Here is a 19613-nt window from a genome sequence, read left to right as displayed (position 1 = left end):
ACAAATAAGCAGGTATTTACAACAACATTGTCTGAGGTTAGACATCCTAACAGGACTGAAGGGATGTACAGCATGTGGTATTATTACTGCTTCGATCATTCCCGGAACTCCTCAGAACTAAAAAACAATACATTTCAAGGAACATTAGGTCTGTTTTATAATAGCTTGAAGGAGAACACTGAACAAAGAAAGGGAAGGCTTTGTGGTCCAGTGGTTAAAGAAAAGGACTTGTGTTGTAACCAGGAGGTCCCCGGTTCAAATCCCACCTCAGCCACTGACTCATTGTGAGACCCTGAGCAAGTCACTTGACCTCCTTGTGCTCCGTCTTTCGGGTGAGACGTAGTTGTAAGTGACTCTGCAGCTGATGCATAGTTCACACACCCTAGTCTCTGTAAGTCGCCTTGGATAAAGGCGTCTGCTAAATAAACAAATAATAATAAAGGTGATAATGGCGCAGGCTAAGATAATCCAAATATGTCCACGCTTCATTATTACATTTTCTTACTGTTTAACTGCTGCATCTTACACCGGTTAGTTGAGGCCATCGAAAAAAAAACAAACAACAAAAAACGTTGTTATGTCGAGATCACAAGATCATTTCTGTCAAGTGATTACTTCTGTTTCCCTGACATCATTTATCGAGCTCAGGAAAACGGGAGCGAGGACTTGAGATAAACTCTCTCGTGATCTCGACAGAACGGAATTATTTAAATGTATTGCCGATGGCCTCAACAAGCTGCCGTAGCATCTAAATATATATGTGTCTAGGGAAAAATAAGGTTTTTTAAATAATTACACATAAAAATCATTTTAAAATAATATAATAATACAATCAGAAAATTGTAATAGAATGTATGTGTGGGGAATCTATTTTGGTTTCAATGACAGCTATAATATCTGTGTTTCTGGAGGAGACATGAACTTTCAACACCCATCCCAGAATTCCTGGGGTGTGTAGGAGGGTTCATGACCAAACAGTATTAAGAACAGTAAAACCTGAATCAAATATTTACCAAAATGACAACCATGGTAGCTGAATATTCATGTATTTCTATTGAAGAAAATCTAATAAAACCTGAACTGATTCCTGGGCCCCTTGGATATCAAATGCAGAACTTAATGGGTTCTCATCCTGGTTAAACACTAAAGAATGTAATTGAACAGGACTTAGTTCAAGTTGACCACAAAAACAGATTTTGCTATTGCTATACAGGAAAACATATGCATTTGTTCAGTAACTTTAATTTGCCATTTAAAATGTCATTATATCTTCTTCACGCTTTACTGTTAGACAGATGCCTTAGGCAGACATAAACTGGAATGGATGCTGCCTGTCTGAACGCATCAGTCATTTTAAGGTTTGACAGATACCGGTACAATTAACTACAAAAACATAATGCAGTATGAACGAATACATCCCATCACAAATAATGTGTGCTGTAGTCAACATATTGTATTGTCTTGTGTTGCAGATTTGACCCTAAATCAAACTCTTCTTATTAATGTTTCAGCTCAAATGTTGTAGTCTGCTTTATTGATTATATGGATTAAGGATTGATTCATTTAGTTAGGAGACACCTAGAAAGCATGAATGAAAAAGCTCCTAACATATACTGTATGAGGTTTGGTTCTCACAGACAAACAAACAAGGAGCAAAGCAGGGGAGAAAACCTGAGGTGAAAACAGGGTCTGGAATCTCCTTCAGTGTAGACAGTGGCAGTTTTAATGGCTTCCATCAGTACCCTACCCACTGTAGAAAGACATGGGGCTGACAGAGTTTACAGTACCTGTGTCATTTCCAGGTCCAGTTGATAACGCCGGCATGATTCCTGCCTGTGGATTATCACACAGGACTGTCAGAGTAACACTCAATAGCCAGAAAGCAGCAATCAATTTCCGTTCAACCACTCTTAGCCAAGTTGTCTCTGGGAAGATTTATGCCATTTGCAGCAGCCCCCTAGAAAGAGTAAAAACATCATGTAACAAAAATATAGAACAAGAGCTGCAGCATTCTGTCAATGTCAGATCTCTTCTTCATCCTGTGTAATAAAACAGCTTTGGCCTTTATTGCAAAGAAGAAAAGTTTTTTCAAACCAAGCTAATAAAACCACTGCAAACCAGCTTGCCATTAAACACTATGTACTCTGCTTCCTCAAGATATTTACCTAAGCAAAAACAAAAAAAGACTCTTCTAATTGAAACAAGAGCCAGAAAATCCTGTAAATGTACATGTCTTGCTATACCAAGTCAAATTATTTTCCTTGGATTCCATAATTCTTGAAGACACAACAAGTTGAAAAGGAGAAATTCTGCATTCTGTAGGAAAAAGCAGCAGGGTGCGGGAATGGCCCAGGAATCCAGTGCCTGAGCAGCCTGGCCTCTCACCTCTGCATGAAAGCCAATCCCTGCAGGTCGTGCTACTGTATTGTGAGGCTGGATGAGGACTGCACTTCGGTCATGCAGGCAGGCGAGGCACAGCACACCACAGCTTCTGTGACTCGCAGCAATCCCTTCACACAGATGGCTTTACTATCACGTATTTCACTCCAGCACAGCATATAGAAATACAGCATCTGGAGCCAAGAGAATTCATTGATCTTTAGTTCATCTATTTTAACAAATACTTACGACTGTAAGAAATAAATAATAATAAATAATAATAAATTGCATTGTCTCTCTAGGCTGAATTACTATAGAAACTCTTTCCTCCCCATTTCCTTATTAATGGCTTAAAAGAAGAAGAAAACCAGTGTCCTGTCACCAAATCATGCTGCCATTATTTACTACTGTATCTATTTTAACTTCCCCGCATGAGGGGTCCCTCACCCTCTTGAGGGAGTCCACACTTTGTTTTTAGGTTACACAAATCCTATAACATTAACAATACATTTCATTTACTCAAGCCATCACTGGCATGTCAAGAAAGAAAGTAAAAATAAAAGCGTGCTTTGTTCCACATCAACAACGTTAAAAATGATTCATATCGAATGTAAAAGAGATGTAAAGAATTGTCCTTCTTATCAGTTTTACCTGGAGCAATGTAACTGATAAAAGGCCAAGTAAACTTAATATTCTTTATCTAATGATTTACAAGGCTAAATTTGAGAATATTTTTTCACCAAATCACAACCTGAGTGGCTCTTCTTTGCTGTTGCACATGTGCACACAGCTGTTATCACTTGCACTGTTAAGTGCAGTAGAGGCTCTTTCTTTTGCAGCAGCTATTCCTTCTCTTGTCAGTCACTTCCAAACACTGCTTCTCCTGCAGCTCTCCAACACACCTTCCATCACGAGAAAGCATCCGCCTGTCAGAGGCAACGGCTCTTCCAAGACTATCCTATCCATCAAGTGTGCTGTATAGTACCTACAATTCCAAGAAAAACGATCCTTCACAGCCTGTGCACCGGTCCAAGAACATCTCCAGTCTCCCAGGAAAGCCTTCAAGGAAAATGTAGCCACCATTACAAAAGCATCCAGCTATCTCTCAAATGACACAAAAGACATGGTCTATTCAACAGGTCAAAAACAGGGACACATCCAAATGCAGTATTGGCAACCTTTAATATCTCTAAAACAGACCTCATAACTGAGGGGTTTCATAAATTATAGACAGAAATGGGACTCGCATGCACGGCCTGATGTTTGATTTTCATCACCCTGGAACAGAAATTCTAAATGATCTCTGTGCCAGGAATTCGATCCAATTGAATGGACCCCGTTGACTAACATGCCGAGACGTTACTTTCAAAACAACATTAGAGTCTTAAAGCTATTGCTGTGCTACCTTTCAAAAACATCTAGACTGTAGTAGTCAAAAGGTCAGCCTTGAGGAAAGAACCTTCTACCATACTGTATCATGTGTACCTTTCTACTGTACTGTAGGAGTGACACAAGTATGGTGTCTGAATCTCTCACCAGATTCTGGAACTCCCAAAACTGTGCTCTAAAGAATGATTTTGTCATAGTTTTAACAAAAAGGGTAAGCCATTCTCCAGCGTGTGTGCAGGAATACAAGTCTGACATTACGCAAAGATGGCTCAATCCACCCACTCCACATTGAGACACATCACCAGTATCTTAGAAAACACTAGCAAATTACTCCCAGACCCAAAACCTTATCTGGAGCTCTGCCTAATCCTTACACCACTGGTCAATAGTCTCCGTTTGTCATGCGATTGGTTCACATCACTGTCAGTCCCGCCCCTTTTCAAAGGAATGCCTTTCTCCCCTGCACTCTTCACAAAAGAAAATGGCTGAACACTGATTCTGAGAGTTAACAAAAAATGATTTACAAAGCATTCAAAAGAAAGATGCTCCAAAACACTAAAATGGCAATTAAAACATCACTGTCACCATTATCTGACTTTCTGAAATTCAACAACTCGACGAAAACATATGACGGGTGGAATATAAACTGGATTATGCAGCAGACAGAGAAAAACTTTGCTAACTATAAGTGTATGGACCTCAAAAACATTTTCTGATATTTATTTATTTACGTATGCTATAACCGATATTTTTAAACAAAATATATAGTCGTATTTACTATCCAACCTTGCCTCACTTATTTTCTTGACTGGTTCATATATATGTACATATAACTGCAGTACATGTTTCACTATGTACTGCAGACTCAGCCATAGTGAAAAATGAAATGCCCCTCGAGAAGACTATTGTTACCTCCAGTTGTGCAGTGCCCTCAGCTTCGGTAACAATAGTCTTTCCTCGGGTCAATAATTTTCTACTATAGCCCTCCTCTCCAGTCCATATACACACACACAATGGTACTTACAAATGTGTTCCACATTTAATTTTCCCTACAGATGATGTTTCAGTTAGCCTGTAGTTCACTTTGCACCAAACCAAGTCAATTTCAATGACCTCATCTGGCAACATTCCATGCTGTATTCCCTTTCAGGCCCTAATGCTCCACAGGGAGCGCAATTACAGTAGCTGCCTTACCGGTTAGGGAACCAGGTTTCAGTTCACAAGGTCATCATGGGTGGATTTGAGCACTAGCACAGACACTCATCATAAGCCTGCCTAAACCTCTGCTATAACACTGGAGAAGTATATAGGATGAGGCAGAAGCTGTCTAAATCACACTCTTGTATAATAAGGCCACAGGAACCATTTATTCAAAAGTATCTCGAGACTGCAAAGACACATTCTAGTGACAGGACTGTATATATGCCTATTTGTTGTTGCTTAAACTAAATTACATCCCAAAGCCTTTTTTCTAGCAATATTAAGAAACTCAAAATTAGAAGCAATACATTAACAAATGGGGTTTACGGAAACCTGTACATGACAATTCACAGAAAAAAAGAATTGTAAAAGTAACAATAGCAATAATAGTAACAGCAATAGTAAAACTGACAGTAACGGTAATAGAGAAGCAGAAAGCAAAGTTCATGACTATCCAAGACAACACTTGACTGTATTCAACCAGAAGACAAGAGACACCCCTAGTGGTAATTCATAAATAAATTAAAGACAAGGAGCATGTCTTGATAACTTGTGCTCCACTCAGTGAGAAATACATGGCAGGGTCAAAGCGTTACTGCAAAAACCTGTTTTCAAAACAGCCAGCTTTTATCATGTCAAGCTCAAATGCTTGTATTCTGCTTCAGTTCTTTTGAAATAACTTGTGTACGTACAGCTAAAAAACAAAGAGAGACATACTTTTAGTTTCACAGTGATGATGTTATTTGCCATGGCGTACCATGTGAATGTCAGATATGACAGAATGTGGGTTGGAATCGGGTTGCGGCAATGCAGAAATACCAGCTGTTACATTGCGTCCTGAGAGGGATTACCAAATATTCAAAAACTGAAGTCCAATCCATCTTTCCATAAAAGCCCAAGCTAAAGCCAGGACCCTAACAGCAGTATGAAGTGCACCTGAGACGTTTGCAATACCCAACTGACCTGTAGCAACTGGCCTTTTTAAAAAAAAAAAAAAAAAAAAAGAGCCATTATACCATTATTCCAGTTGTACCTTGCTTCTGTATATCACAGAGACATCTGCCATGTGGAAAACTTGAAAGCAATGAGAGGTATTTTTGAATTTCCACCAGGCCCTTAGTAACCTATTAGCCTCCTGTTGTACTGTCGCCATCTAATGGGTATACAAGGTATTTCACATGCTTTTCAGCTGTGTTCAGGCATAATATAATATATATTATCCTATACAGAAAAAATGTTTAGTCTTTTGTCTATTGTAGGTGTGTGTAAAACTTAGCTGGTAATTACCTCTTGAAAATCACAATCTTGAAATCAGGTGTACTGTTCCCAATAATACATTAATAAAAGCAACAGGGCTCAAATTTCCATTGAATCCTATTAAGACATAAGGCAAACATTAGGCATGGTAATAATGACATCTCTTCAGCAAAACTCATGCCTCTACAAAGTGTGATTTAGTATTAAGTTGAACTAATTTAGAAAAAATCATAACCTAAGCGCACGCAGGTTTTGCATTTCAGTGAGAATCATACAGTGTGCTATATCATTTTGCCAGCAAAACATTATTTTGTATTGTGAATTACTGCCAGACAGTGATCATGGATGTAAGTAAAACAGATTGTTTACTACCATCTCCTCAATTATTTTATACATTCACCGCTGAGGTGGTGGATCTACACATGTGCTGGCTGGTATGTATGTATGTATATATATATATATATATATATATATATATATATATATATATATATATATATATATATATATACACATACACACCTACATATATACATACACACACATACTTATTTCTGTATTTATCTTTTTTTCACTATTTCTTTACCTATCTTAGTATATACTGTTATAGTTTTTACATTTTATTCATATAATTTGTGTACTTATTTAGTCTTTTTTCAACACAGCTTTTTTTTTGCATTATAATTGTAGTCATTCAAAATGGGTTATTTCTGTTAAAGTTCTGATGCCACCTTTGAATGTAAACATTAATCTCCCTTTCCTACTTTCACTTGAAGAAGAGACCTTTGAGGTCTTAAAAGCTTGTGATTAATTATTGTTTAGTTAGTCCAATAAAAGGTATCACATCTCCTTCTCTTTGTCTAATAATAAGACACAAACATTGCTTGTTAGCTTTGAGATGGCCCTATCCTCTTTTTAATGCATTTCACAGTACATACCATTGTTTGTTCAAACTGTCTTAATGGGTAATTTCACAGTAAAACGGATTTTAAAAAAAAACTCACTAATGTATACAACAATTCAATCAATAACAGTTATCAAATATAAAGTTAAAGTTAAATCTCCTTACTTGTTTCACATAAGGATTGGTTGAAATACTTACTGATACAGGATGGAAAGAATAATCCTTCTGTACGTATTTTATTCAATTAACGTGAGTTAGGTATTTATATTCTTATAATAGAAACACCCGTCTTCAAATCAAGTTTAACCACAAACACAAATATGCTCATACTAACTAGCAGGATTTGTATTTATGGAAAACATAATATTGAATAAACGCTTTCTTCACTCTGCTTGCCCAAGTGTTTGCCAAAGTATCACCCCGTTGAGCTCAGTTAGGTTGTGAGTTTCTACGGCTGCCGGATGAAAGTTTGTTTACAGGGATGTGCCTCCTTCTTTAGTTGTGAAGTTTATATAGGATTAGTGTTCCTAAATGCAATGCACTGGCTTCATCTGTATACTGTTATTTGCTTGGCACAAAGAGGACTATTGAGACGTTGATCTTACACTGTCCAAAAAACTAAAAAAAACTCTAATAAATAAGCTCACATGGTGCCACAGTGGCACTGTTATAATAAATTTCCCATATGACTGTGTGTACTTTCTGGTGAAAATAAATATTGTTTGTTTTTACTAAACTATGATAAGAAAGCATTTTAACATATGTTAACAATAATAAACTTTGTGCAATTTGGAAACATGTTTTTTTTTTTTTTTTTTTTGGAAAGAATGCTGTAATCCTGTTCTATATACAAATTAAATCTTTGGTGCCTGTTAATTACATTTTGGGCACCAGAACAGCTCCTGGTCTGAAGAATGCAGTAGCAGAAGCAGTATAGGCTGGCTGCAGAACTGTATGAGAAAAGAAAGCCAGATCATTTACAGCAGCTCTGACAGCTGTACAGAACTGAAGGAAATGGGAAAATAAGTTCTGGGTGACTCTTCCAAGATCTTGCAGGGGCGGAAAAAAAAAAAAAGAAGAAATTAACAAAATTGCTCTTTGTAAAGCGAACCTTGATTGGAAGCTTCCACGCACAGCATAAACACAATTGCAGATTTAATTTGCCAGAGGGATACCATGAAAGAGAACTGTAGAATATAAAAGGAAATCCCAAGCAGTTCCTTCACCCTACAGTTACTGTACATGATCCCACTCAGAACTACTGTAGTGCGTTCAAGTGGTCAGCTTGAAACATCACTACAGCATAATCATCTTTCTGACTGCATTGTGCTCTTCATAGCTATTTGTAACTTCAAGCTAAAAAGTTGTGCAAATTGACTAAAAAACAAGTCTGACAGCTGTGCTACTGTATACTGTACCTAGAACAGAGACTTCTGCAGTGAAGAACTTTCTACCAACAAAAAGGCTGTACCAAGCAATTCTTTAACAACCGAGAACTGCTGAAAGTAGCCCCTGGCAAGCTTCTTTGACCAGACAAAAAGAAATAAGCATAGGAAGGGGATTCATAAAATTCAGTTTAGTATTCACGTGATACTGTTTATACAATCATTTAAATAATTGCCTTTTTCAGGTGACTCCTACAATTGCAAGAACTTCAGCTGTTTTAGAAGGTAATAAAAACTAAATTATTGCAGCTATAATAAAGAAATATTGCCAAAAAAACCCAAAACAACAATAATGTAAAATACAACATTAAACTGGCAAGAGCCTTACACTGACCCTGCATAATATTATTATTATTATTATTATTACTGAACTAGCAAAGTTACCGTACAGTAGAAGTCTTAAAAAAAGGTAATTATAATAATATATAAATCTGCAGTCAAAAATGTTGGTGCAAAGCTCTCTATTCCAGAATGTTGGTGTGCTTTTTGGGCAATATACAGAACATTAAGGAGTAAGTAGCAGGGTTCCGAAAAAACATAGCATTACACATCTCCACGTGCTGCTACAACTGCTTAAATACCTGTCATTTTTATTTTCATTGTTAACATCCGACAACTTTTTACACTTATAACTTTAAACTCTGTTTTAAAGCTGTTTTCAAAATGGCCGCTCTAGTGCAGCGATGATAGTGTAAGGATTACTGCCCACATTGTCAAACAGATAACAGAGCAATAATGATCAATGATGTGTTATGGAACAGAAAAGCCAGAGCTTTTCCAGCAGTGATTTAGGAGGTCAGATCTCAAACCCCACTGCACTAGAGCGGCCATTTTGAAAAGAGCTTTGAAACAGAATTTAAAATTGTAAAAAGATGTTGACAATGAAAATGAAATGAAAAGAAAAGAAAAAGGACAGGTATGTAGTAGCAACATGTGGGGATGTATAATGCTATATTTTTCGGAACCTCGCTACTTACTCTGTCCATGTGACAGGGTACGTGTTGCCAAGGAGACCGTAAACGCTGTAGTTAAGTGCTTCCGCTGACATTTATTTATATTTCACACACAACTACAAAAACAACAAAACACACAGTCCACCGCACCGGTCCTTCACCAACACAATTCTAACACCCGTGATCACCCTATTTATATACCTGTGGCCAGAGCCTTAATTAATCATTTAAATATTTATTCAATTGACGACTCCAGCCACACTCCCCACATATACACACAACCGTGCACTGGCAGGGCTTTCACCCTGCAGTGATGCCACAGTCCACCTTTTTTAGTTTTTTTGTTTGTTTGAAACGCACTTAGCAAGCTGTAAACCCATGTTTTATTAGTATATACATGGGCACTTTTTTTGGTTGCCAAGCAAGGCTGTTTCATGTTATGTCCTTCAAAACGCAGTGTTTTAATATTAACTGGGTCATTTGAATTTAAAAGGAATGTAAACCACTGTCTAAATGGTAGCATCAAAACAACAAGGCAAAAAGGTGAGACTTATTTTTGCATGTAAGCTAAGCCCATCTTAGGAAAGCACTGGAAAACCCTTGAGCCAATGAGATTGAAGGGAGGCAGGTGAATGACAGAGATCACTGGCCCTCAGCAATTAACGTTCCTCCGTACAAAGTAGTTCAATACAATATATCACTGTATGTTTCATACAGAACTACAGTGTAGGCCATTTTATGTTTGTTTGAACCAACAGGGTTGTTTCAAAGAAATCAAGGTCTTAAAGCATTACATAACTAAAACTGCTGCTATTTGTTTATTGTATTGTAAAGTTTTATTCTAAAATAAAACGTATTTGTGGATATCTAAATCAATAGCCATTGCAGACACTGTAGTGAATTTCCTGAACATCCCTCGTGGCTGTACAGGGACTGCCTTGTGCAAGTTCAGATGAGGTCAGCACGCACTGTTTACTGTTACAGGTATAGCTTTTTGCCAATGCAGGTGTAGTACAGTACCTGGCTACTGTTACAAATCTTCAAAACTGCATATAAATATTGTATACGCCAATATGGTAACTTGCATGCAATACTGCAGCTGTAATCCAAGAATATTTGCGCATCAGAGGCAATGAAAGTTTTAAATGAAAAATGAGAAACACGATCACTCAGTTGTGCAAACCTGTGACATGGAGTCTATAGTAGAGTTCTCATACCATCCCCTCTCAGCACCAACCAGCAACTTCGGGTTCCTGTGGAACAACAAAAACACACATTACTGGTGCAGCATTTTCAATACAAAGTGCTTTTATTTTTCTTGTTCTATTTTTATATTATTTTATTTTCTGTGTTACAAGAGAATGGTCCTGGCTACGCTTGCCCCCTAGCACGGATACTGTATCTGCCCCCCCCCCCCCCCCCCCCCGAGTCAATTCAGCTAATCTGGTGTTAAATTAAAATGGTGTCTTTTTATAGTAGTCTTAGGTGTGTGAGCAGATCCAGGACCTGGAAATTGCAATTAAGAAGGGAGTTAAGACTAGATGGCCTTGTCTCTATGAACAAGATGATGAGAAAGGGAGTAGGGCTAGCTAGGTAACTATAGCAACAAACGTTAGGCCCACTGCACAACCAAGAGTGACTGCCTAGAATCCCCGGTGCTGGCGTCTCGAATTCAGTTGAGCTATTGTAAGTAACTTCAAGGTGGGGAAGAAGCTTTCTTTGTTTCACCGAGTTTTTTTTAGTCAGTCAAGAAAAAGGGAAGCCAGCGGTAACCAACTGCTCCAAACAACATCCAGCAAAACAACCAATAATAATAAACTGTCAGCAAAGATTTACAGAAACTGGACATGAAATACATCTGTATTTATTAAAATGATAAAGGGGTGTGGTCAGGGTTTTTTTTTTTTTTTTTTTTTTTTAATAAAAACAGGCTAGTTTAATATTTGATGAGAGTCATATAACTACACTTAAAAACGAGAATAAGCTGAGCTATTGAATTGCATAAGAGATGTTGGATTTTTCTTCAGGAACAAATGAATGGACGTTCAAATATTTTTGTACCTCGGTTCTAATTAAATGATATATCATTTTAACCACAGATTGATAAAGAATTAAGTACAATTTCGTAATATCCCATTAATTAGAATTCACTGAATTATATTAATTTATTTAACAACATATTTATGCATATTCATATCATTAGATCTGCTGACATAATATGAGTTTTTTCTAGAATAGACAATTACAGAATGCTTGCTATTACAGTACATGTAAATCAATATTTAAACTGAAGCCGAGATACAGGTAGTGGTAAAATGGAAACAACAATGTAACGTCACTTAATAGGGCGTTGGGCCACTATGGTATCCCACTCTATGGAGTTCGCGGCGGACCGTTTTTGATGAAACTGGCTGCTTGCCTGTTTAGCCTTGCACTTTGAATTAATGCACGGATATCACGATCCTGGAGTATGCGCTTCCGCCCAATGTTGCCCTTTGCTGATAATGTCTTTCCCTCGGAGTTCCATGCTGACATCACCTTAGACACCGTTGCTCATGAAACATCAGCAAGTTGAGCTGTCTTGGTCACTGAAGCTCCTGCCAAACGCGCACCAACAATCAGCCCTCTTTCAAAGTCACTGAGGTCTCCTCTTGCATCCATGCTAGCCATAATTATAGGCAACCAGGCCTGTCCAGCATTTGTATACATGACCCTAAGCATGCTGGGATGTTATTTGCTTAATTAACGCATGAGCCACACCTGTGTGGAAGCCCTTGCTTTCAATATATTATTAGGAATAGAGTATTGTGTTCAGTTCTGGTCACCTTGTTTCAAAAAGGATATTGCTGCTCTAGTAAGAGAGCAACCAGAATTATCCTGGGTTTAAAAGGCATGTCGTATGCAGACAGGCTAAAAGAACTGAATCTATTCAGTCTTGAACAAAGACTACGCGGTGATCTGATTCAAGCATTCAAAATCCTAAAAGGTATAGACAATGTCGACCCAGGGGACTTTTTTGACCTGGAAAAAGAAACAAGGACCAGGGGTCACAAATGGAGATTAGATAAAGGGGCATTCAGAACAGAAAATAGGAGGCACTTTTTTACACAGAGAATTGTGAGGGTCTGGAACCAACTCCCCAGTAATGTTGTTGAAGCTGACAACCTGGGATACTTCAAGAAGCTAATTGATGAGATTCTAGGATCAATAAGCTACTAACAACCAAACCAGCAAGATGGGCTGAATGGGGCCTCCTCTCGTTTGTAAACTTTATTATGTTCTAATATGCTCTGTGTCCCTCATTTACCCAGGTGTTTCCATTTTTTTGTCCACTACCTGTATGATCTGAATAGTATAGCTTAGTGAGATTAATGTGCTGATTTATGCTATTTTAATATTAGCCGTTTCTACTTTTGTACCGTATTTTATTTACACAGTTTTGATAACATGTATAAAAGATACAATGGTGTTGTGTTTTATTGTGCAATTGTTTCCTTTGCGATCTGGAACTCGTTTGGGAGAAGTTTGTAACTAAGAGTTAAAGCAGTACACACATTAACTAATTAATTATCTTTAATTGAGCATCTCAACACCAATTCTCCCTACAGGGTCATACACAACATATTTTTTTCATAAAATGTCAATACAAATTATTCAAACAGAATACATTTTGATATTTAAAATACTTCACCTTTAATACTTAATTCTACCAAAAAATGAGGTATGAGAATCTTGAAATAATTCTTTTTAAAATCAGCACAGAAGGGTATACAGTAAAATAGATGCAAGAGATCTTTTTGATTTACTTGTACAGTATTGAGCAATAACACCAAAATACACAAGGGGGCAGTCTCATCCCAGATTTCTGTGAGGTTTAAACACAAAGGTAGTTTAAAAACAGTAGGAAATACCACGGTGTATTTGTGTAGTACTGTACTCAGCGCTCTAGATAAGGTTATGGGTCTGGGAGTAACTTACCTTCTAATTAATACAGAGAGTAAAATGTATTTTCATGGAGTAAAATTCAACCTTCACCCTAAAAGTCATGAGTAATCTCGATAAATACTGTACAATCTTTAATGGTATAGGGGTAGACATTTAAAAAAAGCCTTCCATTTTAACTGCAATGTTACTTTGAACTACTGTACAACCACCCACAAGGTTCTTTATCGGCTCTTTTTTTTTTTTTTTTTGTGACATTACACTGACTGAACATTAATTACATTACTTATATTTTAACATCTCTGCCTTGCTTCTCCCATGCAACTCCACTGGCTCCCGATCACCGCTCGCATCCAGTTCAAGACTCTTGTACTAGCCTACAGATGCCTTGACCAGACTGCACCCAGCTACCTCCAGACCCTCATCTCTCCCTACACCTCCACTCGACCTCTCCGCTCCGCCTGCACTAGAAGACTGGCTCTACCTCCTCTACGCTCCCCTGCCTCCAGAGCCCGCTCCTTCTCCACCCTCGCTCCACAGTGGTGGAATGACCTTCCTACAGATGTCAGGACTACCCAGTCCCTGACCACATTCCAGCGCCTCCTTAAGACTCACCTCTTCAGACAGCACCTGTAGAACTCCTCTGTTTTTCCCCTGGGACACTTATCACCCTTCCTTAAATGCACTTTACTTGCTCTTATCTGCCCCCTATTTTACTGCATTTAATCCTGTACTTCAGAGTACTGTAATCTGCCAAGTGTTTAATCTGTAGTATTTTGTATTTAATCATATCCTGATGTAACTATCACTGACACTGTTATCTGCTGTATTACTGAATTGTATTTTGTCACACTTGTACTTGCTTGAACCAAAGTCATTGTATTTATCTTGCTCTTAATTGTATTATTACTTGTACTGTGATACTTGAAATGTATTTGCTTAAGATTGTAAGTCGCCCTGGATAAGGGTGTCTGCTAAGAAATAAATAAATAAATAAATAAATAAATAAATAAATAAATAATGTTATAATACAGTTTAATATTATAGGTACCTTTTTTAGGTTGCATCTGACGACGGTTCCAGTTGGATTTGTAGCTGGACTGGGGTGTTTATGCTTCAGCCTGTGTAGCTTAGAATTTCTTGTAACACTGGGACATTGGGAACATTTTTCACCTGTTCAGCCCTTTAACTATGGAGAGGGAAGTGTAACATACTAGCTTAATGTGGAGCCTTTGCCAGCTTGGGAGGCAGATTCACCTAAAACTCATCCAACATTTGCATTTATTACAAGCCATTCCTTAAGATGCAAATATGAAACCTTCCTTCAGTACACATGACCTTCCAACTAAAATAAAAAAGGTCACATCACACCAGTCTTCATTTAAATACCGTAATCCATCGCGTATCCGACTGCAGTGGGACCAGAGTAAGGGCGGATTTGTAAAAAGTCGGGTAAATTAATCCTTTTTTAAATACCATTATACACAGATGTAACAATTACTATATTCACACAATTATTGTTTTGAGATTCAGCTTTTATTAGGGAGCCAAGTACCTTGTTTAGAAAGATACAGGGTATTTATTGTGACTGGGTAGCCATCTGCCGTGTGGATGCGTGCATTCGCTGCCGAGTGACAGGCAGGAGATTGAGACAGAGGTTGAAGTTGATATGCCCCACAGGCGAACAATATCAAACACACTGAACAGCTCACCATACAACACAGTGTACGAAAACTTTACTGGGATCTACAAATCGCTGAACTAATCTTCTCTGTTTAATAATAAACAAACTCTGGCAACGCGCCTGGTTGTTGGCGGTTTCGACTTGCTTACTCTAACCCTGGTTCACACACACTCACATTCAGCCCCGCTGAAACACACCTACCTGCTGATTAAATTCCACACCTGGTAATCACACACAACTGGCAGGCTCTCCCTGGAGCGTCAGGTACTTCATTCATTAATTACAATAATACACACTATTTACAATATGCATTTACACAAAAAAAAAAACCCTCTTCATGCACAGTGCTGTATACACTTACATTAGTGTCGGGTAATTTACACAGTAGCAAAATGCATAGGTTTACAAGGAAAAAAATAAAAATTCCCCCAATTGAAAGCACAACTCGCTCTCACTTTCCTGACGTGGTTGAAGAGCTTGATCATGGTGGATAAACGGTTAGGGCGGACTTGTGAAGGGCGGATACATGACGGATTACTGTACTACTATTAGCTACAATGTACAGTAACATGTTTGGAGGCTGAGGTGTTATTTGCATAAATAATACAACTATAATACATTCTTTTGTTAAAAAAAAAAGAATAGAGCTACTATACTAGTGTCAAACATGCAAGATCTAGTGTTAAAATGATAGGGATGTGGTTCAACTTTAAAGCATGCTTACGAGCAGGTCGAGAAGGGAATGCGCACTACAGTATGTTAAATGTCTCTTTAAAATTATTATTATTATTAATTATTTCTTAGCAGACGCCCTTATCCAGGGCGACTTACAATTGTTACAAGATATCACATTCTTTTTTACATACAATTACATAATTTTTTTTACATACAATTTACCCATTTATACAGTTGGGCTTTTACTGGAGCAATCTAGGCAAAGTACCTTGCTCAAGGGTACAGCAGCAGTGTCCCTCACCTGGGATTGAACCCACGACCCTCCAGTCAAGAGTCCAGAGCCCTAACCACTACTCCACACTGCCGCCCTGGTGACTTGCCCCCTTCAAGTACTTTGTTATTCAAAGCAACTGAGTACGGTGAATAAAAAGCTGGGCTACATCTGCTGTCCAAGCAAGCCGTACATTTCCCGAACTCGACAAACACTGCATTGCTTTGTGCTTTACCCCCCCCCCCAACCCTTATTTAAAGCCAACCTGTTTAATTTGTTAGGACACGTCCTGATTCTTTAACACGCACAATCAAAGGCTCCGAGTCAGGCAGCATTTCATCCCACTGCAGAAACGTAATGATATTCTACTGTATCACTGCACGGTATTCAAACACTTTGACACTTTTGGGTCCCATTAGTTTGAAAGCATGCCTGTAAAACATTCACAGAAAACAAATTAAACTATGAAAAACAGCCAATATTCACTCCTTCACCCATTTAACTGAGCTGCTTTAATCTGATCTCATTAATACTGCTACAGTTAATTGAGTCTCATTCCTGAGAGAACTCGAGTAGTGTGTAAAAATGGTATTTGATCTTTGGCCTGAAATCAATTGATAAGATGCCTGTCATCAGTTCTTACCTGCTGAACAGTAGAAGTGTTTCCCCTTGAACTGATGAAATCCACCAGTGGGTGCTACTGTAACTGTAACCAAATATTTCCATGCCAGCAGTAGGTTTCATATGCATATACAGCACATTTAACTGATTTCCTTTGATTGCTGCAACAATATTAGCAACAAAGGCAAGATTCTTTGTTGTCTCCACATTTACACATCACATTATTCCAAACTAAAAGAAACTCTTGAAAACAAAATACTGTTTTAAAATCCAACTCCTAAAATAGAAGTTCATTTTACAGAAGTGTATAGTACAGCGAGGCAAAATAAATAAATAAATAAATAAATAAATAAAGTTGGCATAAGGCCTTGATTAATCCTGGAACTGTTAAAACCTGAGATCCTCTTTCCTAAAATGATCGGTGCACAACCCAATGTCTGCAGGCAGTGTGGTTGGGAGTGCTGGAAGTCCCTAGGCTGTCGCATCTCTGGCCTCAGCAAGGGGCTTGCTGTGCCTCTGCAGTGAAGAAGCGACAGCAGCTGACCCTGTTAAGAAAGGGCACGCTGAAACCACAGCTCTCTGATCGGAGCTGTTCAGGCTCTCAGCAGGACAAAACAGCACACAGTACTTGAAGGGCCCAGTCGTGGGGAAAACTACATTTCACTAGTACTACACGAAGGCCCCCTGTTATTCTTTTCAGCTTTCTGGCCAACACATTCTGTGGTCTGCAGGAATTATCCCCAAACTCATACAACAATAAAAAGAAAAATTAAAAAATGAGGACATCCAGCTGACTCTGGATGAGGCTAAAATCATGGCAGTACAACATCATTCAACTACATTAACACTGCAGGGTCTTGCTTGAAGCATTACGTGAGGATTGCTGTTCTCATTGTAATTAGGAACAGCTGACACACTGTATGGGACAACATGGAAATGAGTTATTGTGCCTTTCAGAAAGTCTGTGTCGCATATCCACCCTGTCACTAGCAGACATGAAGTAGTAATGTTGCACACCACTCCGCATATGGTCTTGCTTTGACATTTCATCTGCTGGGCGCGGGTCTTTTATCTTCGTTTAACAGCAGGTCATTTACAGCCCTGCTCGCTTTCCTCCTGCTGCTGCTCCTGTACGGAACCCCCCTATCCTGGATACACATGCAGGTGTGCAGAGTGTCACAACTCTGTTTGCTGGAGCATATGGGTTTGTCTGTTCGATGGGTGGATTTCCCTTTGTTTGTTTCATATTATGTCAGTACTATAGGATCTGCAAATGTTTTGTTGCCTGACCATTATACTGTAGTCTTTGAAGTTATTTCAAGTTATACATTAAGAGTCACAAGCTTTTAATAGAAACAAACATCCATCCATCCAGACAGCTAACTCTATTACTAAAACAGTAAACAAGTTAAAATACTTTTTTTTAGGTCTCCAAGTACAGTTTTTCACATAAACCCAAAAATGTTGTCTTCATAGCAGCAACTTTTACTAAATGTTTGACTTGTACTGTATCCAGCTTTAGAAACCCCGATGGTTTCTGAAACTTGAGAGGTTCAACATGCTGGCAACAATCCCAACGTGCTAAAGACAACACGTCTCAGCAGAAGAAAACAAGAGCCTGGTTGCTGTTGGTACAGGGACGCAACCTGACAATCTGCTTTCAAGACCTGTTCAGCAACACTTACTGAACACTTAACCTGTTCTGAACACTTACAGGGGCACGTCACAAACTCAGAGTAACCTTCTTCTATCAAGTGGAATCATGCTTCATACTGCAAGACAACATCTGGTAACATTGCATTGGAATAAATGAGGGTACCAAAATCTATTCTACTGGTATATACAGTAGGTTCAGTACTGAAGTGATACAGTACTGTCTATTAGTTTATAAGTGCTCAGATACGTTGCTTTTTGTGTGTGGTGCAGTATCTGGGTCACTTCACAACCTGCATTGTGTAAAGGAAGCTCAAGGGCCAAGTTATTAAAAGAATGCTAACAGAATAAATGATCTTACAATGAAAATGATTTGCATGCAGTAACTTCACCAATTCATTTCTCACATATTCCCTTCCCTCTTCTGAGGAATGCTGAGACAGTCAAGGCCCTGGAGGGGGAGGAGCAGCATTTGATTCTTAGAGAAGCAATGTGTGTCGACTTAATGAGTGTGAGGCTACAAGCCTGCTTCCATCTGAAGAAGCCTGCTTTAGGTATCTCTTAACGACTTAACTCCTGGAGCATAAGAACAAGGTTACAAAAGTGAAGAACATTAAAGCTGCCTATTCCCTTTAATACAGTATAACGTGAATACCAACAATGTTGTCTCAGCTGATTAGGTTCCAAACAGAGTGGTCATTAGATGCCCTCTAAAGCCAGCAGGACCTCAATTTTAAAACTATTTTAAATGGAGACTTCAATTTTTAGCAGCCAAAAGCAATCCAGTATAACCTAAAAAGCACAAATACCTTCATACACACAAATACTTTGTTAGTGTATTGAAGCATTAACATCACCTGCAGCTGTCATTTACCTTGTCTTTCGTTAATTTCCCTCACCTTCAGCCATGTCGCATTACTGCTGCGGTCAGGAATGCTTAAAAAAGGTCCTTGAGACCAAACTGCCTAAAATCACATAAGTACAGGAGGTACAGCAAGATCAGCAATGGGCCTTTCCAATAGTTCCTCATACTCATGGAGTAAGAGAGACATACTATTCTTAAGGAGATGCTGAGACACACAGCATTGACCCAACAGAAAGTGCAGGCTTTAAAAAGCACCCGTTTCTTTTTTTAGTTCCACTAACAAAAACAAGTCAGTATCAAATTAACAAGATCCCTTTCTTTTGCAGTAGAATTGATTAAGCAGCAGTACTGTACAGTATGTGCAGGTTGGTGTGA

The 19613-nt window shown here is 38.4% G+C and overlaps 1 protein-coding gene across 10 annotated transcripts in view; it reads right to left on the bottom strand.

Annotated features, from left to right (window-relative positions):
* Window positions 1-19613, bottom strand: part of LOC117394925 (MAGUK p55 subfamily member 7-like) — a 138625-nt gene that overhangs the window by 98968 nt on the left and 20044 nt on the right. For 2 of the 10 annotated variants that reach the window (XM_033993685.3, XM_033993686.3), the window contains exons 2-4: window positions 10711-10780; window positions 2386-2573; window positions 1788-1957 (exon numbers count right to left, since the gene is read on the bottom strand). In XM_033993685.3, coding sequence (XP_033849576.1) covers window positions 1788-1824 — 37 coding nt within the window. In that variant the 5' untranslated portion in view covers window positions 1825-1957; window positions 2386-2573; window positions 10711-10780. Of the gene's footprint in view, window positions 1-1787; window positions 1958-2385; window positions 2574-3130; window positions 3148-3281; window positions 3439-10710; window positions 10781-14520; window positions 14653-19613 lie in introns of those variants that run through there. The other 8 variants (XM_059019730.1, XM_059019758.1, XM_059019735.1 and 5 more) reach the window with 7 other exon arrangements.

Source organism: Acipenser ruthenus, chromosome 3 (genome assembly GCF_902713425.1).
Source record: "Acipenser ruthenus chromosome 3, fAciRut3.2 maternal haplotype, whole genome shotgun sequence".
Taxonomy (NCBI): Eukaryota; Metazoa; Chordata; class Actinopteri; order Acipenseriformes; family Acipenseridae; genus Acipenser; species Acipenser ruthenus.
This window is presented reverse-complemented; position numbering and strand designations above follow the sequence as displayed.